The 25,275-nt window shown below is 39.3% G+C and overlaps 1 protein-coding gene across 1 annotated transcript in view; it reads left to right on the plus strand.

The window, feature by feature from the left end:
* The window catches only part of MIPEP (mitochondrial intermediate peptidase), a 121,061-nt gene that overhangs the window by 18,566 nt on the left and 77,220 nt on the right, over positions 1-25,275 (plus strand). The window contains exons 6-10 of the mRNA XM_075066017.1: positions 5,996-6,178; positions 7,284-7,440; positions 7,870-7,918; positions 8,896-8,956; positions 9,553-9,605. Of these exons, the coding sequence (XP_074922118.1) occupies positions 5,996-6,178; positions 7,284-7,440; positions 7,870-7,918; positions 8,896-8,956; positions 9,553-9,605 (503 nt within the window). The remainder of the gene's footprint in view (positions 1-5,995; positions 6,179-7,283; positions 7,441-7,869; positions 7,919-8,895; positions 8,957-9,552; positions 9,606-25,275) is intronic.

Raw genomic sequence — 25,275 nt, forward strand, 5'->3', positions numbered from 1 at the left:
AGAAATATTAACTGACATGCAGAAAAACAAAATTGGCATTTTAAAATAATTTAATCCGCACTTGTGACAGACTCTTAGCTATTTTTTATGTGATTGTCTGACCATAGTTACTGTTCCTTGCAAGTCCTGCGATTTTGAGTTCATATTAAGGTGCACTTGGTTAGCGGTATGTTGCCATCCATAGTGAATTTCTGATCTCTTCCTAAGATTTGCTGGAATGCCACATGCTGCTTTCTCTGCAGGTCTATAGAGCATTCTTGCTTGGATTCAGCTTCCTGGCACAAATTTAGGTTTGAATCCCTTTAAGTTGAAGAATTTAAGGTTGAGAATACCTCAGCTCTCCTGTCCTCCTAGATATCATGAATGTTTTCTTCAGAATGTCTCTAGAGGTTGGTTTCTCTTTTTGGATTTTTTCATATATAGTATATTTATCTGTTCAGAATGAACTATAACCGTTTATTGCTGTTGTGGCTGCAGTGGCATTTTTTCATCCCTTTTGAAACATTTATGTTGAATGTTGTCTTTTGTAATACCTTATTGCGTCTTGTGTAGTTGAGCTTTTTATAGATATCACTGTTTTTTTTAATTCTGTAGGAGTGGGGATCTTTTATAATCCATTTCTTTTGAAATTAACAAAGTGCCTTCTGAGAACGCCAGTTACAGGATATAACTTATAACAGATCCCCAGAGAGTTGGGATAAGTTTGCTTTTTTAGTTGACAAAGAAACAGACTGTTGGCGGTGTTGTCAGTAGCTACTAGTGTGGTGCTCTGCTCTTGTTTGATGATGATAACAGTCGGCTGCGTGCGTATTCCCTCTGTGTGCTGCCCCAGTTCTGTGCAGAGAACTGACACAGCAAACCCCGAGAGAACCACCAAAGACCACCGATTCTAGTAAGGTACGAACCCGAGCCAGGTTTATTGTCAAATGAAGCATGGTAAGAGTTTCCCATAGACTCTACAAGACATACTATGAATTTGTGCCCCAGCAATGGACCAACTCAGTCAGTGATGGGACTTTCCACTGCCCCCTAAGCCAGACAAAGATGTGCACTCCAGGACCTATTTTTATACAGTTACAGGACAGATTACTCATCCCTACTGATGTATTGAGGTACAGCCCCTTGACTCATTAGGGTGCTGTCTCCCACTTTGATCATGTTATTTCAAACAAACAGATCTAGCCATCATGCTGTCCTTTAGACCCTGTCTTTAAGATGCACCTTCCTGTTCCTCATTATCTCTGTGAAGTGTTTGGATACCATCTTGGCACAAGTTCCTTTTTTGAGCACTTACGCGTGGATGCACCTGCGTCTAGCAGCCCTCTTTTTGCCTACTTCTGTGAGTGGGACCTGCCTCTGGCTCACAGTCCAGCTTTTCCTTAGCAGTACCTGGGAGTACTTTGGTTCAGGCTTCAGGCCTCAGACTGGGCCTTTGATACAAGAGCTTATGTTTCAGGGCCTCATCTTACTACATTCCCCCACTTTTTGTCTTTTTAAGGGGAGGATGTTTACCCATCGTCCCGGAAAAGCATAATGTATGGACTAAGGACAACCTAGTGGGCTAAACACGGTCATGTGGCTATCCCATTTTACCATCCATACACTCATGCCCCATCCGCCATTCAGTCTGCATATTCCCTCGTACGACTGATAAGACAGATTTTATTATCCAATTAATTTTAGTCCCTTATCGTGGGCCTAGGAACATTAGGCCCAGGACCTGATATAGATGTTCAGGGTTTGTGTATGTGTCAGCATTATTAAAAGACATGCCATGGCCTGTTGGTCACCTGAGGGCTTTGTGAGGATAGGATAAATTTCCAAAGCATACAGATATCTAAGTCTATGGATATGATTGTATGGCTATATATCAGTATATATGTTCGTTGGTAAATGAGAATATATGAAGGTTAATACTGGATGAGTATATGAGTACATGGATATATATGTAGATAACTGCTATCATTATTCATGAATAGATATGTTGTGTGTTATATAGCATACTACCATAACGCCTTACTCCTTAAAATAATTATTTGGTCGTACCACAGCAGTATTAATTGGCATTTCCATCCCTTTCTTCATTCGACGCTGTAGCTTCGCTTTCTTAGTTTGATGTACCATGTAATAGCACATTCCCATGAGGGCAACAACTATTAGTGCCTGGATTCCCATCACAATTGTGCTAAGGATTTGGACCACTGGATGTAAGGTCACATCCTCTGGAATCGACCACCATTTTGTTTCCACCTCTTTTTCTACATTTTCTATTTCAGTCAATTGCTGCTAGATCAGCTGAGTTATTGGTATCAATGATTCTTTAGTTCTTGCTACCAATTCATGGATATCCAACTTCAAGAGTTTCACTGGGGGGGATAAGTTAATCAATAAATCTTGTAAGTGTTCATGTGGAGTGATTGTTTCTGTGACAGTATTACCTCTGATTGTTGGCCAGAAGGCATGGGTTCCTATTTGGATAGTATTGGTGACAGGCACACAGAACCCAGCATCACTTGTAGGGCAGACGTTTCCATTAATAGAAAAGTTATGATAGCCTATAGCACAGGCCAAGTCCTGGATGCGTATCACCTCCTTAACCAGTTCTTTTTGTACTAACCGATCCCAACCTTTCCCTGTACAATTAATGTCAGTTGTGGCATAGCACTCACACAGCCACCATCCATTGTGTTTAGTGCAACAGGCTTGATTAATTTCTGAGACAGTTTCAGTGACTAAGCGCACAGAAGGATAATGCTGATTTACCAATGTTCCCACACTATTTGTGTACTATACCTTAACTGGCTCTTGCAGCCATCGAGGGACTGCCATCATGAGGTACACGCTTTTGCTGTCTTCTTGGTCCCATTGTGGAACTCTAGCAAATTTAGAAAATTGTAAAAATATTGATTCGATATGATTTAATGCCTTCTTGCTGTATTTGGTTTAAGATGGCCGTATGGTCTAATATCCGTGGCCAATTCTGAAACTGTAATTGCAACAAACTTTGTTGTACTATTTCAGTTATTCTACTGCCATAAGCCATACAAGCAACTGCCAATGAAACATCATTATTTTGTATGCTGTTAATAAGAGAGAGAATGGTAGAATTCAAGTGGCTAAATCCTTGAGCAATCAAATGCATATTATCAATAGTGATTGCATGCTGGTCTAGTAATAGATTGCTAATAAATATCTCCCCCTGTCTTCACTGCTTTGTCTATTCCACTCACCAAAGTGTTTATTTTTAAGTTAAGATTTTCAATATCTGCAGAATTCCATGTGGACATGCCAAGGCTGGAACCTCCCAATGTTGTTCCTAATAAGTCTCTTTTCTCCCTATCATGTTATGAGACCTGTGGCAGGGTAGGGGTAAAACCCCCTTTAAAGCCCTGCCAAAATGCTGACTGCAGCCTGCTCTCTGGCCAGAAGGCCAGGTGTAGAGATGCAGGTATTCAGCAGGGAGCCCAGCTGCAAGCCCTAAGGAAGGCTGGCTCAGAGGAACATACTGAGCTAAGTAGTGACAGCTGGGCTGGAGCAGGAGAGGGTTATAAAAGTCCTGGGCAAACCTCAGTGAGGGGGCTTGCCTGGGAGGAGACAGGAGGGCAGCATCTCTGTCTCCTTGCTAACAAGGAAGCCTCAAGGGCCAGGAGACCTTGGGGAGGGTCTATGGGGCACTAACTGTTGGGGAATCTGGGAACTGCACAACCACTGTAAATAAAGACCCTGGGGTGATCCAACAAAAAGAGGCATGGAAGACTCTTTATAATACCAGCCTAAACACAGGGTGCAGGCCCAAAAGTGGGAGAGCCTGCACAGGACCCTGTGACAGGGCCATTTGAGTGCCCTTCCAAAATTGTAATTGCCTTCCTACTTCTGAAGTGAACCACTCATTACAGTGTTTGGGGCACTTCCTTGGCATGGTCATACTGCCAAAATTAAGTGTCAGTGGCACATAAATCCATCCTGCATTTCCTAACATACATTCTGCAGTAGGGTGTAGGAAGAGTCCTGAGCGAGGCCATGGCTGCGTGGTGGGACGTTAACTCCTTTGGGTAGGGTCAGTGGGTGGAGGCCTGAGAGAAGGTGGTGTTGGGACTGTTGTTGGAGCTGTTGTTAGACAGGCATCTTCATAGACCTGCACGTGATAAATACATTTACTGGTGCTTGGGGTTATAAACCAAGTCCCTGTATAGGTTCTTGTATGTTTTACGTGAATGTTACAAATGCGAATAGACACACTCCACTTATTCTGCAAGTCAGCAAATTCCACCCTGCCAGTCCAATCTCCATATGTTGTTACATTTCCCTCTATATAACTTATAACTGTCTGCTTCTTGAAACCAGTCCAAGTCTACTGTGTTGGTTTCGAGTTGATGTGTTTGGACAACACACCCTAGAGTCAGATCCTCTCCTACCATTCCTGTGAGATATCGCTCCAATATTCGCCTTGGTGCCACTAGAGCATGTTCTATCTCTAGAGTGGCTCGTTTCTTTTTCTTACTTTGTATGTGTACATTTTCATGTGATGAGCTATGGTTAAGAGTGTTAATGGAACCTGAGTGAGGAAGTGCAGTGATAACGATAGCCTGATTACAATTAACAGTATTATCTACCTTACAACAGCATGCGTATTCCCCCTGTGTCTCTTTACTCAGACTTAGTTCTTTTTCAATCCGTCGTCAGGCATTCACGACATCTGGGACAGGAACACATTGAGTCTCACTGCTGTTTCCAACAGGAGGACGTCATATTCATAGGCCACAGCATGGATCTATTACATCTGTATGGCTTCTGAGAACAAGAGTTACAGATAATATTCTTTTTATCACCTCTTGACTTGTTCATTACTTTAAACTATGGATAGTATGTCCAAAAGCCTCCTGTTGGTCACATCAGGATTTAGAATAAATCAGTTCAGACCATATTATATATTTAATTTTCTTATGGTCTGGGCAGATAGCAAGTTGTAATGACTATTGTGATCCCTTTTGGATTAGGCTGTATTATAAATTTCAGGCTATGGGTTTTCAAATATTTTCCTAGTGTGGCCCATATCTTGATAGAGAGACCATCTTGTGGACATCTTCCCTCTTATTCACATCATGTAGCATCCCTTTGGCAGCTACAGAACTTACTTAATGGAAAAGTAATACTAAGGGGAAATATTTAATGTAGCCTAGGTATATATAATATGATATAACAGCAGAAAACAAGGGGATAAAGTCAGTAATGTTGAGTTCTCTGGATCCTTCAGTGAACTCAGAGGTATCTGTCTGGGGCCACCTGGCCCAGCAACTTGCCCTTTATCCTTCACATGGGGAACAATATTAGCTACTAGGAGAAGCTTGCATGGGGCAAGCTATGAAAACTTCAGGGCTATCAGGGCTCCTTCCCTAAAGCAGTCAGTCAGCTACAGGCAAGAATGCAAGAGGAATTCAGGGCCTTCCAGCCTCTCTGCTCCTGGACCTAGAAAGACACCCAGAACGATGGACTCAGCAGTCTTTTCCTCCATTCACATGGATACAGCAGCAACCGGAATGATCTTTTATTTCTCACTTGTGTTGCCACTGGTTGTTAGTCACACTAAATTTTGCCCCCTTGTATCACTACAGCTCTTCAACGGTCCAGTTTCTCTCACATTTCTGCACATTGTGCTTATTTCTCCTTTTCATTCCTCCTACTAACTGTCCTTTCCCCCTTCTTCTCATTTCCCCCATTAATTTTCTTCCCTCTGTCAGACTCCCAACAATCCCACCTGATTTCGTTCTCACTGAAGACTGTAGTATGGCTCCCATTGACTTCAGTTGCACAGGATCAGCCCTAAATTAGGATTTCTTTAATGTCATATGCCTGATCCTAAGTAAGTATTTGCTGGGAATAGATCATGATTTGATTTAGTTGTGCAAACATAGCTTAATACTGTGGAAAACTGAGAGCTACTTGTACTATATTTTAAGTGAATGTGTATCTTTTGCTTTATTTTTCCTAATTACAGCGTAAAAAGGCAGTGGACCTCAACGTCAAAATATTGGATTTATGTAATCAGTTTCTTATTGGAGCTCATCTGCCCAACAAGATTGACAAGCATATTTTACCAGAACACATTCGCTATAACTTTGCAGTTGAAGGCAATTACATACAAATCACTGGTCTGCATGCAGACTGTTCTGATGATCTGGTATGTATTGTCTAAGTTTCCTATAGCACATCCTGTAATACAAAGGTGCATCTCAGTGATTTTGACACTAGATGACACAAGCGTGCCAACAGATAAAAACAGAAAATAGGAACTGAGGGTTAAGATTTTTAGTGCTCTCTGTGGATGCTTTTCTCAAAAGACTTCAGTTAGAGCAAAAGCATTAATAATACCTTTTCAGACTGTTTCACATAAGGCTGTTAATATTCATCAGGGTAAACTAAGGAGAATAGCTGAACCCACGTTACCAAGACTGTTTTTAAACGCTCAAAATCTTACCCCCATTCTTTACTGAATTTCCCTATAGCATCTTTCTAAGTGTAAATTTCCAGTTTAAAACCTGTCTGGAATGGCTCCCATTTTTCTGGGTGTGGATCCAAACCTGAGTTTCAGGAAAGAAATTGTCACAACACTGTAGAATCTTCAGTTTATGTAGTCAAGTAATTGCTGTAAAGGCAGAAAATGGTTTTTAAACATGTTACCTTTGTCCTTTCTGGATTCCGATAAGTTCTATTCTTCAAATTCTTTTTGTATTTTTTCTAGTACAGGTGTAGAAAGTATGTAACTTGTCAGTTTAATGAGAAAAATTCACATCCAAGTGATTTCATAATGATGATTTCATGTAGTTGTTCAGCAGCGTTGCCATCCAAATTGAAGTTTAGGGTTGTTTTTTGCCTTTTCTCATATTAATTTTGCGTTAGACACTTAAAAATGCAGAGAATAATATGGGAGGGTGGAACAGGGCTTGTTTAAACGGTGTCCTCTTCCATAAATAAAATCTACATATGTGAAATATTGTTTTGTGTTCTACCAGTTGGTACATACACCTGGTGTTTATTGGATGAGCTTGTCAAGGGTTGTAAGAACACAATTATTAAGAGGGAAAGCAGGCAGGCTGTCCTTATCCCTTTTTCTAATGAGTAACATGAGGATATCATTGCTGTTATTTTTTAGATAGACTTTATATAAAAGGTTGCTTAATCTGAAAGCGTTGTGATACCTGGCCTTTCATTGGTTTGGGAGGAATTGAACTGTTTCATTTGTGAATTATGCTATTATGAGACCATTTCTTTTCTTCTGGTATTAGGTACGAGAAGTTGCTTATAAAATTTTTCTTTACCCAAATGCTGAGCAACTGCGCTGCTTAGAGGAACTGCTTACCAGCAGAAACCATCTGGCACAGTTAGTTGGCTATAACACCTTTGCCCACAGGGCTCTTCAGGGAACAATGGCCAGAACTCCAGGTAAAGTACATGTATGTTCAGAAATGATAAGATGTGATTTGTGTCAGGCATGAGGATAAATGTAGGTAGTTTAACTTGTCAGCTGCTAATACAACCCAGTTGTTGCACTAGAGTCTTATTTTATTTATATGTTGTCATCTGAAATATTTATATTTTTCAATAAGACCGAATATTAATTTGAACAGTCACTGTAATCTACACAATTCACTACTTGATGTTCATGGCTTAGGTAACTAAAAGCCATGATTATCACATCTGATTTTGCCTTGATATACATGTACAGTTTCTGATCTCTGTGTCATCATTTCAGTAGATAAGTTAAAACTAGGCTTGCTCTAGGAAGGAAATATTGTTTGCTTCTTCATGTGAACTAATATATTTAAATGACATCATTTTGTTTAGTAATTTCCCTTCACTTCATGTTTTCAGAGAAGGTAATGCAATTTCTTGAAACACTTTCTGAAAGATTGTTTCAACGGTGAGTATATTTTTTCATTTACTTATTTAAAAAAATCCTATTTTAATTTCAAGAGCATAGGTCTTTTGATGCAAGACAAGACTCCGGTTACCAATAATTTGATCATTTAAAAAATTCCTCTAAGGTTATTACTGAAATATTAATTTCTCTCAGATCTTGATTAAAGTATTAACTTTCTTATATTAAATTAAACAGCATGATGTAAAGATTAACAAATGTATATATTGTCATACTGCCACGTGTGGTGGGAAATAGAAGTAAGAAATAAGTCATTATCCAGATTTTTGTTGAGTGTAATCCACAGTTCTGGTGTGACTCCTACTGTAAAAGGAGATTACAGAGTGCATAAGAGTGAAAACAAAAATTCTAGGGAGCCCAGGGAGCCTCACAGGGACCCACCAATCAAGTACTAAAGCAGTGGGCTTCCCCTCCGTATGCCCTACGTCCATTATCACCCTTGATTTTCCCCACACAAAGCTGCTCATCCTACCCTACCCCCTATGGTTCCTCCAGTGCAAAAAGAATCATCATCATGCGGAGTGGAATGGTGGTTGAACACTAATATGGAGGTTGGGGGGGAGATGGGGCAGCAGGATTGTTTGGGAGAGAAGGAGAGGGAAAAGTAGGACCTTGAGAGTACCTGGAGTGGGCGGAGCAGAGTGGATGAGCTGCCTGTGGTTCTTCAGATCACAGCCCAACTCTGACTCATCATAGGCACTTGTTAGTAATAGGGTATGCATTTGTACTGTACATTACTAGGGCGACCAGATGTCCCGATTTTATAGGGACAGTCCCAATTTTTGGGTCTTTTTCTTATATAGGCTTCTATTACCCCAAACCCCATCCAGATTTTTCATATTTGCTGTCTGGTCACCCTATATATTACAGACAATAAAACATCAATTGCCATTATACTGTACTATACTGGCTAAAATACCCTTTAATTAAAACTTTAAGGGTGAAATTCTTTTTTACAGAACTCTAAAAGATTTTGAAATGATGGAAGGGATGAAGATGAAACTAAATCCCCAAAATTCAGTAAGTTATATTGTACATTTATTTTCTTTTGATTTTATATAATATGAACTAGCCTGACATCAGATGAGGAAAATAATTTCAGTCTTTACAATTGTAATATGAGTTGCATGTTGATAGATACATGCTCTTTTAGTTTCAGATGGTTTTGATTTTAAATAGCTGTTTCTAGTATTAAAACCAACTGTCAGCTATTGGTTTTAACAGAATGATGCATGTGATAACCAAAAACTAAGGTGGAAAATGTAATGATTGGTTTTGAGCATGTTAAACATGTTTTCAGTTTTTAAAATATGGCCCTTTATTTTTTCAGAAGTGTGCATTCCCAATTTTCCTGGTGTCGTGCCTGATCCTTCCGCACTCAAACCTTGATTTTTGCATGTGAATAGGTTTTCTTTACATGTCCGCTTTTGAAAATCTGGCACATAATCCCTAGTTTAAGGTTTATGAATTTGGGAGTCAGATGCTTTCCATTACATTTTAGAGTGCTGTGACTATAGAAGTGATAAACATACTGAGTTACATAAAGAAAGTGAGATCTGTCTTTGATTCACTTGGTTTTCATTGCGGTAATTGCAAATTGAAATCTTATGTTTCAGAAATTGATGCCTTGGGATCATCCCTATTACAGTGGTGTCCTGCGTGGTGAGAGGTAAGTTCCTTAGGTATGTGCTAGCAGTGTAAATGTGAGAGTGTTCATTCCAAGCCCTTGCAACAGGGGTAATGGAATCCATAAATACACACAGGATTTCTTTCTATAAGGCTATGCTTTAATAAGATAAAAATCACGAGTATCAGTAGGGGCGGTTGATATTCTTCTCTACAGCTGCAATGCCTATCAGTGTTTCCGTCTATTCCCTTTTCTTTTTTGTCTGTAAAGCCAAATATCAAACCTCTTTGGGGATATGAGATAATGAAGTAACCAGTTTCAGAACAGATAGATTTCTTACTCAATATTGTTTATTACATTTATTGTGTAATAATTCTTAGCTTAATGCAATAGTGTAAAATAATCATAATGGCCATTGAATGCAAAGCCTGCATTCACCTTTCTTTTGCATGAGGGAAACAGGTATAGTTGAAGTGATTTGCTCCAAGCCTCAGGAAAAGGGGTCAGAAATCTGGGCTTCTGATTATCAACTCTCTTCTCATTCTTCTATACCAGCTGCCTCTCAGTGTGAAAGCAATGTTTCACAATGCTCCAGTATTCACCTACCAGAAAGCTGAAATTATAATTGCACTTTGGGAGTGATCAGAAATCTGTATGTGCATATATTTCCAAGTGTCTAAATTCCCCATTTCAGATCTAGGCCAATCCCAAACACAGGCTTTGTGGAAACACATTAGGGCTTCCAATGGATAAGGGTTAATGATCTGTATTAACATAAGAACAACCATACTGGGTCAGACCAATGGTCCATCTAGCCCAGTATCTTGTCTTCTGACAGTGGCCAATGCCAAGTGCTTCAGAGGGACTGAACACAACAGGCAGTCATTGACTGTTCCATCCACTCATGTCCACTCCCAACTTTGGGCAGTCAGAGGCTAGGGACACCCAGAGTATGGGGTTGCATCGATGGACTTATGCTCCACAAACTTAGCTAATTCTTTTTTAAACCCCCATTATAGTTTTGGCCTTCACAACATCCCCTGGCAACGAGTTCCACAGGTTGAGTGTGCATTGTGTGAAGAAGTACTTCCTTATGTTAGTTGTAAACCTACTGCCTACTAATTTCATTGGATGACCCCTTATTCTTGTGTTTTGTGAAGAAGTAAATAACACTTCTTTATTCACTTTTTCCACACCATTCATGATTTTATAAACCTCTATCATTACCCTCCCCCCCCACCAGTTGTCTCTTTTTCCCAAGATGAAAAGTCACAGCCTTTTCAGTCTCTCCTCATATGGAAGCTGTTCCATACTCTTAATCATTTTTGTTGCTCTTCTCTGTACCTTTTACATTTCTAATATCTTTTTTGAGGTAGGGTGATCAGAACTGTCCACAGTATTCAAAGTATGGGCGTACCATGGCTTTATATAGCATTATTAAGATATTTTCTGTCTTATCTATCCATTTCCTAATGGTTCCTAACATTCTCTTAGTTTTTTGGACTGCTGCTGCACATTGAGCAGATGTTTTCAGAGAACTATCCACAATGACTCCAAGATATTTCATGAGTGGTAACAGCTAATTTAGATGCCATTATTTTGTATGTATAGTTGGGATTATGTTTTCCAATGTGCATTACTTTGCATTTATCAACCGTGAATTTCATCTGTCATTTTGTTGCCAAGTTACCCTGTTTTGAGAGAGCTTTTCGTAACTCTTCATAGTCTGCTTTGAACTTAACTACCTTGAGTAGTTTTGTATCTTCCGCCAGTTTTGTCACCTCACTGTTTATCCCTTTTTCCAGCTCGTTTATGAATGTGAAGGATGGTGTCTCTAGCCTCTGTTTGTCAAGAGCTGGGAATGGGTGATGTAACGGGTTGTCCCCTCCCGGGTTGCAGTCTGGGAGCTATGGGCTCTAAACCCCGACCTGGGCAGGCTTCTCTCATGCTGCTTTGTTGGAGATTTACAACCAGCCTTACCAAGCCCTGTTATCACCCAACACAACAGCAGGTGGCACCACACATCCAACTGAGTTACCTGCATGCTTCACTTAAGCCACTCAAGGGCAGACAGCCAGTTTCCCAGCTCCCCCTGCCTTGCCCCTCTGCTGGAGTATAAACCCAGAATTATAACGTCTGACACTGGACAGGGACCTGGGCAAAGTAAGCTCATTAATATAATTTGCTCTCCCCTCTGTGGGAAAGAGGTGCACAACAAGCTTGTATTAACCAAGCTGAGATTTTCCCCAGACACTTCATTTAAAGGCACATTAGTTTAGATAAAATATAAACAAGTTTATTAACTATAAAAAGATAGATTTTAAGTGATTACAAGTGATAGCAAAAAGATCAAAGCAGATTACCTAGCAAATGAACAAAAATACAAACTAAGTCTAACATACTAGAGGGATAGGATCTGAATTAGCAGTTTCTCACCCTGACTGACAATATAAGCAATCCACCAAGTTTCCATAAACAGGCTAGAAATCCCTGTAGCCTGGGCCCAGGATTTTCCCCAGTTCAGTCTTTGTTCCTCAGGTGTTTCCAGAGTTTTCTTGTATGGGGAGTAAGGCCCAGAGATGATGTCACTCCCCACCTGATATAGCTTTTCTATATGGCGGGTATCCTTTGTTTGATGTTCAGTTTCTAGTCCAGCTTGTGGAAAAATACAGGTACCAAAATGGAGTTTAGTGTCATTTGGTCTGGTTACATGCCCTTGAATGTCTTGCTGCGTCATAGCAGCCATCATCCATAGGCTGTCTGGAGCGTTTCCAGGAAGGCTCACCAGGTGGGGGATAAGCTTCTCCTAATGGCCCATTACCTTGAATAGGCCCTTCACAGCCAGCAGTCTAGACTGGAAGCATCTTGCTTAGCGGGTGTCACCCAGGTGTAACGACGTCTGAAATACAGATACATAATCAATATTAATAACTTAAAATACAAAAATGATACATGCATGCAAATAGGATAATTATATTTAGCACATCATAACTTTTCCATAGACATCTCATAAGACATATCTTGTACAAAATGCATTATAATTACGTCATAATCATGTTATTGAAGAATATGGGATGCAGTGTTGCAGGCGACAGAGGATGGATAATTTGATGATTACCTGTTCTTTTTATTCCCTCTGAAGCACTTGGCATTGGCTACTGTTGGAAGACAGGATATGGGGCTACATGGACCTTTGGTCTGACCCAGTATGGCCGTTCTTATGTTGAACAGCACTGGTCCTAGTACTGATTCCTGGGGGACACCACTGTTTACCCCTCTCTCCATTTTTGAACGTTGACCATTTATTCCTACTGTGTTATTCATGAGAGGATCTTATCTCAAGACTGCTTACTTTGCTTATGAGCCTTTGCTGAAGGATCTTGTTAAATACTTTCTGAAAGTCCAGGTACACTGTATCCACTGGCTCACCCTTGTCCAAGTCTGTTGACCCCCTCCAAGAATTCTAATAAATTTGTGAAGCATGGTTTTCCTCTACAAAAGCCATGTTGACTCTTCCCCAGCTAATCGTGTTCGTCTATGTGTCTGATGATTCTGTTATTCACTATAGTTTCAGTGAATTTGCCTAGTACTGAAGTTAGGCTTACTTGCCTGTAACTGCCAGGATCACCTCGGGAGCCCTTTTAAAAAATTGGTGTTACATTAGCTATCCTCCAGTCATCTAGTACAGAATGTGATTTAAATGATAGGTTAAATGTTCTTCGGAGTCAAGTATTTTTTGAAAATCATGTTTACCAATCTGAGACTGAACAGATAAAAATGTGATGTTGGTCACAAATAGATTATCCTGCCCATTTTTGTATTGTGAGAAAAAACATTGTTCCTGGTGAAGCTCTGTAAAATAAATGGTGAGGTTATTGCATTTAGAGGACAGCCTGGTTATCATGGTGAAGGGAGTTCTGAAAATGGAACAGATCATGACATTGGGGGATGTACATCTGTTTTTTTGTTTTGTTTTTAGTTTACTATGTCCCTTATCTTGCATCTGGCTCTGTGAGTGTGAACCCCTGCACCCCTCTGGAACCCCATTGATTTCACTGCAGGATTGGGGCCTATGCATGCTTTACCCCTACCATGTGGGACCAGGAATATTTTCACCAAAATGTTTCTAAAGTACATGCAGGAGAGTGAAGGAGAGGTATTTCTGGATTAGAGAACTATCGCTGTTTTGCTCAGTTGGTTGAATTTTACACAAAAGTAGGTGGCATTTTTCCACCTCATATAGTTTTCTAGTAAAAATACTGCACTCAGGGCCTGATCATATATTATTATAAGTACCTGCACGGGGAACAAAAATCTTATAATGGTTTTTTCAGTCTAGCATATGGTATAACAGGATCCAGTGGCGGGAAGTTGAAGGTAGACAAATTCAGACTGGAAATAAGGCTCAGTTGTTTAACAGTGAATGTAATTAACCACTGGAACAATTTACCAAGGGTTGTGATGTATTCTCCATCATTGACAATTTTTAAATGAAGATTGGATGTGTTACTCAAAGATATGTTGTAGTTCAAATAGGTAATTCAGGGAAGTCCTAAAACGTGTTATACAGAAGGTCATCAGATTAGATGATCACAGTCCTTCTGGTTTTACCTGTGAATCTATGAATCCTTCGCTGCCCTGCTCCTTCTGTAGTAACTTTCACTTATGCTAGGTAGGTTTAAAATACTGCCAGATCACTGTATAAAGGGGAATGACTAGACAAAGTACCTGGCAATGGGGAATCAGGCCCAAAGAGTGAAATTCATTCCCTCATCACAGAATATTAGTGATTAGACTTTTGCATTGAACTAAGTGTGACATTGCACCCCAAAATGCCTTATAGAAATAAGCTTATGAGTGTAAATATGGTTATGTTCTTATGTATGTATTCATGCTATTTGTACGAATGTATCCTTGTATCTGAAACTAGAAATATGAAATATAACTCTGAGGTCCTATTGTAATTATGCAAAGTGTGGGCCATTAATGGGGGTTTGGAATCTTGATGGCTCCCATTAACCAGGATAATTGACTGTAGATGGCTCTGTTTACTTGTAAGTCTTTCTGTATACCTATATGCTGGCAAGTGGGTAATGAAGTCTTACAGTGACATGTGATCATGTCAACTGAACTGGAATCCATGTTTAACCTGGCGCTTTTCCATTTAGACGGAGGGGTGGGAACCCAGAGAGAGAGACAGGATTCTTGCCTTGTGCCAAAGCTATCTAAGGGGGTGGAACAGAACAAAGGGGCTGCAGTCACGAGACATCCCCTAGCTAACACCTGAGCTGGAACAAGGACTGTACCATGGGAAAGGACTGGGCCCAGACTAGAAGGAGGCTAGTCTGTCAAAGAAGCTTGTTGGAACATCTCTGAGGGTGAGATTTACCTGCATTGTTTCCTGCTGTATTAGGCTTAGACTTGAGTGTTTCATTTTATTTTGCTTGGTAGTTTACTTTGTTCTGTCTGTTATTACTTGAAACCACTTAAATCCTACGTTTTGTATTCAATAAAATCATTTTGTACTTATTAATTAACCCAGAGCAAGTATTAATACCTGGGGGGAGGGACCGCTGTGCATATCTCTCTATCAGTGTTATAGAAGGCAAACAATTTATGAGTTTACCCTGTATAAAACTTATACAGGGTAAAATGGATTTATTTGGGGTTTGGACCCCACTGGGAGCTGGGTATCTGAGTGTTGGAGACAGGAGCACTTCTTAAGCTGTTTTCAGTTAAGCCTGCAGCTTGTAGGGGACGTGGTTAATACCTGAATCTGTGTTTGCAGCAGGCAGGTGTGTCTGGCTCAAACAAGGCAAGGTTCTGAAGACCCAAGCTGGCAGGGAAAATGGGCTCAGAGGTAGTCCCAGCACATCAGGTGACCCAACCTGTCACATTAAAGTATTTGCACCAAAACTTTACAGGCTATAAGAACGAGCACTGCCCTCTTACATGACCCTTCTGAATGTCTTCTCTCTGCTCAATAGTGTGCCTTACCTCTGCCCCAACCTTTTTAGAGGCCCCTCTGCAAGACTATGTTGTCTCCAGTTCACTTCAGTAATTTTCTTTGCAGGCCTGGCTGCACAGAACCCTCAGGCATCAGTTACGTAGAGGTAGCCAGCCCATCAGAGTTTCACAGTGTGTCTGAGCTTTAACCATTTTGTGGCTATTTGTTATGATTGTTGATTTCTGATTCAGTCATCAATTATTACCTATCCTGAAACTATCTTTGCCATCATCTCTCCTTTCACTCAGGGTTCTGCACAAGATCCTCAGTACTTTATGATAAAAATATTTTATCCTTTCTGATGATTTGAAGCAGTCTATAATTTGTGCACCCTGTAATAGTTTTGGATGTTGCAATAGAAAATATTTCCATTTCAGTCTGTGTTCCACATTGGTTGCATAGTTGTTCATCTTTCAGTTTTTACTGTGCCTTGTCTTCCAGGTTACACCCCCAGTTTATTCGTCCAGGTTCTTTATTTAATAAGAGACTGGATTAGCTTTGCAGATCTTGCTCTAGTGAGGTAATCATTCTAGTCTGATAGTTCTCTGGCTTGTTTTTTGTTTCATTTTTTGTTCTTTCCAGTGACGCATTAATATTTTAGGTGTTGGTCTAGTCTTGAGTGTTCATTGGAAGGTACACACTTGGATGAATTTAATCCCAAATGACTATTTTTGCTTTTCTGAATAAAATAGGTTTTGGTTAAAGAGTACATGTAATCATCTTTAACCAAAACATATTTTGTGTGTGTGTATTGTGATAGCCCCTGGGGGCCCCAGTCAGCATTCAGGTCTCCATTGTCTGTTATGTCTGCATAGCTGCACAGCAAAGACTGTCCATGCCCCAGAGTGCTTACAAGCTAAATATAAGATGACAACACAGGTTTTTAATTGTTTAGTGAGCAGTTTTCCCATTTGTTGGAGTAGGCATGTATTGCTTAACAGCCAGCAAAGGGAAGAAAAAGTACAAAAATCCCTTTTGAAATAAGTAAATAAAAAAACTGTTTCCTATTACATTGTTTTAACCTTTGTTACAGTGTGCAATATATTTTCTTTCACTGTTGTTCATGTGATTTGAGATTTGTAGTCTTGAATAATATTTTATATCATTAACATAGTTAGAAAGAGAAGCCAGCCGTGGCCCTAAGATGTCTGGAATGGTTAGAAGTCAACTGTGCTGATTCTATTCTATATATTCTTAGGCTTTGACAAACGATTTTTGTGTGGCAAGAAGGGGAAACCAAAACATACAAGTTATATACAGTTGTGAGGGGACGAGAAAGCACTGCCAGTGGAAAAAATTCTATCCTGAGATCCCAAAAAGCGATGGGGTCCCAAGCACAAAATTGATTGATTTTTTTAGAACCTATTGTGCTATCTTTACTAATGTTGATTAGTACCTTGCTCTTAAACTAGTCCTTTAGGAACTGTTGGAACTAATGATGGAGTTCAGCACTATTCTTCTTGAGGGTGACGCAATCTGATCCTTATTTAACTTATTCCTCAATCATCGTGAGTTTTACTTAAATATACTAATACTACTTGAATCCATCACTTCAGCTAGAATTGCATTCCCTTTAGTCACCATGCTATCTGTAAAATGACACCTCCTTAAATTCCTTTTAATATATATGTTTTCTTTTAACTTCATGTAGTACTAGGGACATTTGTCTAGATAAATTCAAATGGAACCCCATCCTTAATTTTAAGAAGCTTGATAATTAAAATTGGGTGCCTTAATCCCTCTCCTCTGCAGAATATCCTGATCAGTTTAAGCCAGTACATTAATAATAAAATGGAATACAATTTATATTGTATCAGTTTGTCCCTGTTTTCAGTCATTGTTTTTGCTATTGTTAATTGTCAGTAAAGTAAACATAGGTGCTATATTGTAGACTGAACATCAGGAGGAGCTCCAGACTCACATGCAGAACAAACTCTTCTCACTCCCAGTTCATCTGTGCACAGTCAAGTTGTTTTTCTCAGCTTTCATCAAGTCTTTTCCCTGGAAACTTGATCCCACTTCAAAAGCATAAGTCTCCTACCAGGCAGGAACAGGATAGTTTGCTTAATATATTTTTAAGAAAATTCATTTAAAAAATATTGTCTTCAGCTTTAAAAACACATTTGTCAGTTGAATGTTTTTGTACCCAGAGTTTAAATGGCAAAGATGGTAGCATGAGTATACGTGTATATTTAACAGACGTTGGAGGCAGAAGTCTGAAATGTGTATTATCAGTGTCTTATAAGAAGATAGAATAATTAGGAGAACCTCAAGAATTTTGGCAACATAGAGGTGATAAAACGGTGAATGCTAGAACATGCTTCACCTCAGACAAGTAAGAAATTGTCTAATGTATATCTTATAAAATATAATATTATGACTAAGTTTTAGTGCAGAAAAATACCATAATGTTAAGTAAATGATGACAGTATATCTCAGCCAGTGCTAATAATAGTAGACGTACTCCCTAAGGGGCTGATCCTGCACAGACTTATGCACATGAATAGTTTCACTGAGTTCTTCTAGGTAATATTGATAGGTCATGCCTGGGAGAAAGACTGAATGTTGACATAATTGTTGCTTGCCTTGTTTTGCCGGCAAAAGTTACTTACCAGTCTGGGCTGGTTTTTTTGGAGGGGTGCGGGTGGGGACTCTGACTCATTTTTTTGAGGTTGTGATAAATTAAATTTGTGTCTAAATGTGGACACTGACAAACTTGTATTTCTTTGCCCTCTGTGGTGACCACTATCTGTGGGGCTGTAGGGATAAACCAGGTGGAATTAGGGATGAATATATTAATTATGAAGGAAGCCTGTTTCCCACTATGGAGAAAGTAGAAGCTAACCAAGTAACTGGAGAAATTTTGTATCCCAGGGAGACTAGCTATATAGAAGTTACTAAAATAACTTGGCCCTTCCTCTAGCCTTCTTGTGAGCTCTGAAGTCAGGTTTTTTGCTTCACTAAGAGTAAAAAGGATTTCCTACTTTTCCACAGTGGAAGAGAAAATACCAAGATGCCTGGATATAACTGTGGATAAATCTTTGACTTTTCAGGGAGAGCTAGTAACTGTCAAAGGCTTTCCCTCAGATTCCGGAAATTACTTCCTGGCATTCTGAGCCTCGGTATAGAGGAAGCTTCTGGCTCTTGATGAAGCAAGAGAGTGAGAACTGCTCAAGGAGCACTTCAAGATGTTTCTCCTTTTTTTTGTTTTTTACCATTTCTGCTTTGGGTAGCCTGGGGAGGGTGCTCCCATGCTGAAGAGAATCAGCCGTTTTAGAGGGATTGCTTTTAAATATACCCTAAAAAACATATTAACCCCCACCCCACGTGAAGGAAAATGTGGTAAAACTCTCACTTGTCCTGTTTAGCTAGAAACCTAAAATTCAAGAGTAACATAAGGTTTAAAAAGAAACAGGAAGTCACATTTCTGCAAGGTTACCACCTCACAGAGACAGAACATTCCATAACTGTTTAGGCATTTGTACTGCATCCATCACTGCTAGATTTGAGCACCTGTCTTGAGTAGACCGTGTTCAAGGATATGACTGAAATCTCATTATCTGCCTCTGTGCATTGAAGTAAAGCACCCAACTTGTCAGTGTCTAGATTAGTGGACGTGGTATGTTAAATTAACTGTCAGGATTTTCTCTATTAAAAAAAAAAAAAAGTACTGTGTATTTTCCAGGCAAGATCAGGAGTTTCCAGTAAACATGCATATTGTGACTTTATCTAGCTAAGTGAAGGGATAAGAAAACATATTCAGGCTTGTTATTCAGTTGCTTACTGTATGATGTGCTGTTGGTTGTATAAATGTTTTGATGTACAGTGGAGTCGCATCATACGCGCATTTAACTTACGCAAATTCAACTATACGTACGCAATGAGCATATGCCCAGGCGTGAGCATGAGATGGGAGATGTGAATCTGCTGTTCGCTCAGTCGGTCTTAGTTCCTGTGTGCCTCTCATAGTGTGAGCATCTCGCCTTGCTGAGTGTGATTCTAGTGTTTAAAGATACGTATTTTTCACACAACATGGCCCCTAAACGCAAGCCAACTACTTCATCTGGTGCTTAACCAAAGAAATAGTGATCTGTTCCAATGCTGGAGGAAAAACTGGGTGTATTGGACTTACTGAGAGACGGTATGTTGGTCTCCAACGTGGCGCGTAAATATGGGTGCAACGAATCTAGGATCCGTGCCATCAAAATTCGAGAGAGAGAAATTTGTCAAGCTGTGGCATCAAGGGCTCCAATAACTGCTAAGGTGATGAGCCAGGTGCATGATAAGCCTTTAGTGAAGACTGAAAAGGCATTACACTTATGGCTGGAAGACATGAAGCATAATTGTGTGCCTATCAATTGCAACACGTTCCGAGAAAATACTCTAAGGCTCTACGCGCTGTTCAAACTTTCTGCCGAAGAGGGACAGCCTTCTGATGAGAAGGAATTCAAAGCCAGCCAAGGTTGGCTTAACAGTTTTAGGAACCGCTTCAACCTCAAAAACATGCAGACTACTGGTGAAGCTGTATCTGCTGAGGAAGAGGCAGCAAAAGCCTACCCCAAACAATTAAAGAAAATCATAGAAGAAAAGGCCTATCTTCTGGAACAAGTTTTTAATGCTGACGAGACTGGGCTCTTCTGGAAAAAAATGCCCAACCACACTTACCTTTCAAAATCAGAGAGACAAGCCCCTGGCTTCAAAGCGGCTAAAGACTGTGTGACTGTGTTGTTTTGTGACAATGTGGCTGGGCATTTAATAAAGCCGGGCTTGCTCTATAGGGCTGCAAATCCCCGTGCCCTAAAAGGCAAAAACAGAAATCTCCTGCCTGTGTTCTGGCAATCAAATAAAAAGGCTTGGGTGACGGCAGTATTGTTTCTGGATTGGTTCCACAAGTATTTCATTCCGTAGGTCAAGCGGTACCTCGAAGAGAAAGGACTTGACTTTAAAGTGTTGCTGATCGTAGACAATGCTCCTGGCCATCCTGAGGCACTCTGGTTTGCATATAACGATGCTGAAGTCATCTTTCTCCCCCTCAATAACACCTCCATCCTCCAAACTCTGGACCAAGGCTTGATTCGCTGTTTCAGGGCCACGTACACGAGGCTTACATTCTCACGGATATGTAGCGCTGTGGATACTGATCTCAATCTTAATGTGATGGAGTGTTGTAAGTCCTTCAACATTGCTGATTGCATCACTTATATTAAACAGGCAATGGATGCAATCAAACCTGAAACAGTCAATGCATGTTGGCGAAACCTATGGAAAGAATGTATGAATGATTCTAAGGGTTTCCCGACATTGACAAAGAAGTGAAACGCATTGTTCAGGTGGCCAGGCAAGTAGGTGGTGATGGCTTCGTCAACATCCTTGAGGAAGAAATTGAAGAATTAATTGAGAGCCTTAGAGAAACATTGACTAATGAAGAGTTAGAGGAACTGATAAAATCATCTACAGGAGACGAAGATGATGATGATGAACAGGAAGAGCTAGCAAGTTGGAATCTTCATAAATTTGCTGAAGTGTTCCAAGCAGCGAAACACTTGAATGATTTAATGTCTGAATACAATCCCTCTATGAAACGAAGCCTCAAAATCACACGTCGTATTACGGATGATTTGAGACCGCATCAAGAAATGTTTGAGCAGCTCAACAGACAAAAGCAACAGTTGCCTATCACCATGTTTTTCAAGAAAAAACAACCAGCAGCAGATGAGCCTGACCCATCGTCTCCTGGATCGACGTCAAGCCCTGACGACCCCCCAATAGTGCCATCACCGTCTTAGACTAGCAAGAATATCCAGGATGAATGGTGAGTGGTTAGATTTACTGTTTTCCTTTTTTATTCTTTCATTCTTCCGTCTCTCTCTTTCTCTCTCTTTTATATAATTAAAAATACAGTACTGTAAAATTATATTTTGCATATATACTCTTTATTGTATACTGTACATTACTGTATACATTATACATTTATACATATTACTGTACACAAAACCATGCATACTGTACTTTTATGGGCGATTTAAAGGATTTTCAAGGGTAATTTTGACTGTACGTGATTTTCACCTTATGTGCTGTCTTTAGAACCTAACCCCCACGTAAGATGCAACTCCACCGTATATCAATAATGTGACCTGACTTATAAATATTTTGCTATCTGTAATTTGGTTTCAGTTACTGCTGAGTATCTCCTTGGTCTGATACCTTATATTCATAAGAGCTAAAGGAATTAAGGTAATATCAGCAAAGCATAGTATATGCTACATACCACGTTAACCAGATTAACCAGATTTACAAAAACTGTAAATTTGCCTTTTGGCAGTCAAGTGATAACTTACATGGTAAATGGGTCAAAAAGCAGAGTCACAGCAAACATCAGAATGATCTCTTTATACTGATATGTTTTTAAAGTTGTCTTTCATCAGTTCTGAACAATCTTACATTGTAAGTGAATTAGTTTGGTTTTAGGGCTCAGTTATCTGAATTAACAGAATACTCTGAAGGTACAATTAACGCAAAAAAGAAAGAGAACATAAAATAGTTGACAACTTGTGGGGAAGCACACTGTGTAAAAAAACCCAACCAACCTCCCCAAAATCACCAATTCTATGAATTCTCTCCCTTCAGATAAAGGTTTAAATGTCAGAGTTTAATGACAGATAATGATCATTGGCAGGGGCTTTTCCTTATTTTCATCTCTCTTCTAGTTAACCCCATGGGTTCCTCTCCCTTTTATCTTGTACTTAAGTTGTTTCCAACTTTCTTTTAATGTTTGTGGGGAGCAAAAATCAGCCCTAGATTTTTGTCATATTAAAGCTAGTAACATTATATTTCTGTATTTTATTGATTATAAAGGGGAAAAAGAGCCTTGTGAAAAATGAGAAAATGTCCAGCTCTTTCAGATGTTACAGTTAATACCTGCCAGTAACAAGCCTTGCCAAGTAGCTAATTTGTAATTTATAGGTTTAGTCCTTAGTGATATTTGAGTAAATATCATTCTTTAATGTCCAGGTTTATCAAAAGCATTTTGAATGGAGTAGATGAAAGTCATGGTGCACAAAACAGTCTTAATTTCTTTCCAAATGAACAGGTTAAATGAAAGCCGTTTTAGAAGCTTGCATTTTATTTAGACTCAGTGAAGTCATACAAGCTTAGAAATAATTATTTATAATGAAACACTCCATCCTTGTTCTTTATAGCAACACTGCCTTTTTGTTTGATGTATACTGTTCTTGAAGTATAACCCCACCCCATTGTGTCAGTTCATTTTCTTTAATCAGTTAAATGCATGAGATTTTAAAAATAGTGCTGAGCCACATACTTTAAGATGTCTAGATTTCTCCTATAGTTCATCTTTTAATATAAAGCAGGATTTCACATCAAAGAATCTGTTCTATTTGATATTTCTGCTTTCTTTGAGAGTGTATTGTGACTTCTTGTTGAAAATCTCTACACACATCTTCTGCCATTAAGTGCATTATTAAAATAGTTCAGGTTTTTTGACATGGATTTTGATACAACATGCAAATTCCTTGACTTTAGAAAACCATCGGGGGGGGGGGGGCAGAGTTTGGGGAATTTGCTAAAAGATGGATAATGAAAGCAAGGAAACTAAGTTCATTATTTACTCTATTGCATCACTATTACAGGATTTCCGAAGTGTATCCTGTTGTATGTACGTACATGCTGCTATTCCTACAGGCCCAACAGGATAATTTAAGGGGCATCATTACCTTAAAATCATACTGGTGTCTGAATTTTTTTTACCTAAGGTAACTAACTGAAAGGTTAAAGGAGATGAAAAAACATTGTTGATTTACTTTGTGTATTTGACAGCACTTTGTGCATAGTCATTTTCACGGTTTCTCCCAGGTAGGTAGGTAAGTAGTTTTGCCCTCAGTTTGTTGGGTTTTTACACAACAACAAGTGAGACAAACATCTTACAATCACATTTTTCCCTATATTTTAACACCACAAACATTATCAGAGGCACTTGAAGGCAAAGTTACTATTTGAAACTGTTTTTTAAGTATTTTTAAAAAAATTGACTAAATTTCTAGTTAGCAGTGGCCCTTTACAGATGGAGAAACCCAGCCTCTCCTCATACTTAAGGCCCTTAGCCTTCAGTTTTTACTGATTTTTTTTTTTAACTGAAAATTCCCAGATTTTACAAAAACTGTGGTTCATTTTTTTTAAAGAATTTTTTTCACTCAAATTTTGGACCATTAAAGTACATGAAAATACTGATTACATTAAGGATATCCAATACATTACATTAGATAGATGTGTTTACATTAATAATTAATATAAGTGTAAATGAAAGATTGTTAAAGTAAAGGCAGTGTAGTGGAAGAAACGTGTGTGTGTACATACTGTTAATATACAGTTCTTAAAACCATAGAAATGTAGGGCTGGAAGGGACCTTGAGAGGTCATCTAGTTCAGCTCATGCTGAGCGAGGACCAAATAAACTTAGACCATCCATGAAATAAACCATAGCATTAAACTGCTTTTACTTTTAGTACTCTTACTTTTCTCTGTTCCTTTTCTTCCTATCCCCCAATATTAACCCTGATATTTACCTGGAAAACTGTTAAGTTAGTTTTTGGCACTCCAGTTTTTTAATTTTTGTAATAAACACTGAAAAATTCCTGTGAAATGTTAAATAAAGAATAAACCAAAACCAATTCTAATACACTCTCAGGCGGCATTTATCTTTCTTTGCCTTCCTGGAACTATTTTTGTTGGTTTTGTGTACAATGAAATAAATATTTACCGATTTAAAAATGCAATCCTTCCAAGCTTATTTATAAATGCCTTTATAGGCAGATTCAGTTGCTGACAATGCCTCAGAATGAGACCAGCATACCATGATGAGAATTTTAACCATCTAACAGGTCTAGCAGATTGCATATGGGGGACAGATAAGCAAATGGTAACATCAGGAGAAACTGTGCATGCCTTAGACACAATCTCCCCAATATATGTCTCCTACTTGAGGCTCGTGTTTAAATAGACACAACTTGGCATTTGTGTTTCCACAGCATGATGAAGACCTGATTCTGATTAAATATTAACAATGGAGAAGTTGTGTGACTAGGCCAAGATCACATAACAAATCTGAGGCATTGTCAGAACTGAATCTTCCTATAAAGGCATTTATAATTAGGCTTGGACGGTATCCTTCCCAGTGAATGGCTGTACCTGTGCTCCGCATAATACAGTGAGTGAAGAGAGGAGCTGTTGTAAAGACGCTGTAGGCTTTTGGCGTGTCTGTCTAGTTCTGCATGATTGCTGAAGATCTATAGTTAGAGATAATCCTTGTCCCAGGAGCTTACAATCTAATTAGACAGACAAACAAGATATAAACAAAATGTGAAAGGTACATGTCTTGTTAGCCTACCTCCTTTTTAAAAAAAAAAAAGTACAGTCCACTTGCACCCCTCTTCCTCTACATTGTCCACAGGCCCAGCCAGCTTATTGACTTCTGTTGACCCAATCTGTCTCCTTTCCATTCTGTCTGCCTTACTACAACACTATCTGCTCGCTTACCAAATCAGATGATGCTTGTGTAACTCAGAGTATGTAAAGGCAAGCCGTGTGGTTCCAGCTGCTCTCCTCCCCTACCCTCCATCTCAGCATGGGGGTAGTCATGGAGGCAGCTTTTGCCTCAGGGTCCCCTAAGGTGGGGGCAATGGGTCAGTGT

This window comes from Chelonoidis abingdonii, chromosome 1 (genome assembly GCF_003597395.2).
Source record: "Chelonoidis abingdonii isolate Lonesome George chromosome 1, CheloAbing_2.0, whole genome shotgun sequence".
Lineage (NCBI taxonomy): Eukaryota > Metazoa > Chordata > Testudines > Testudinidae > Chelonoidis > Chelonoidis abingdonii.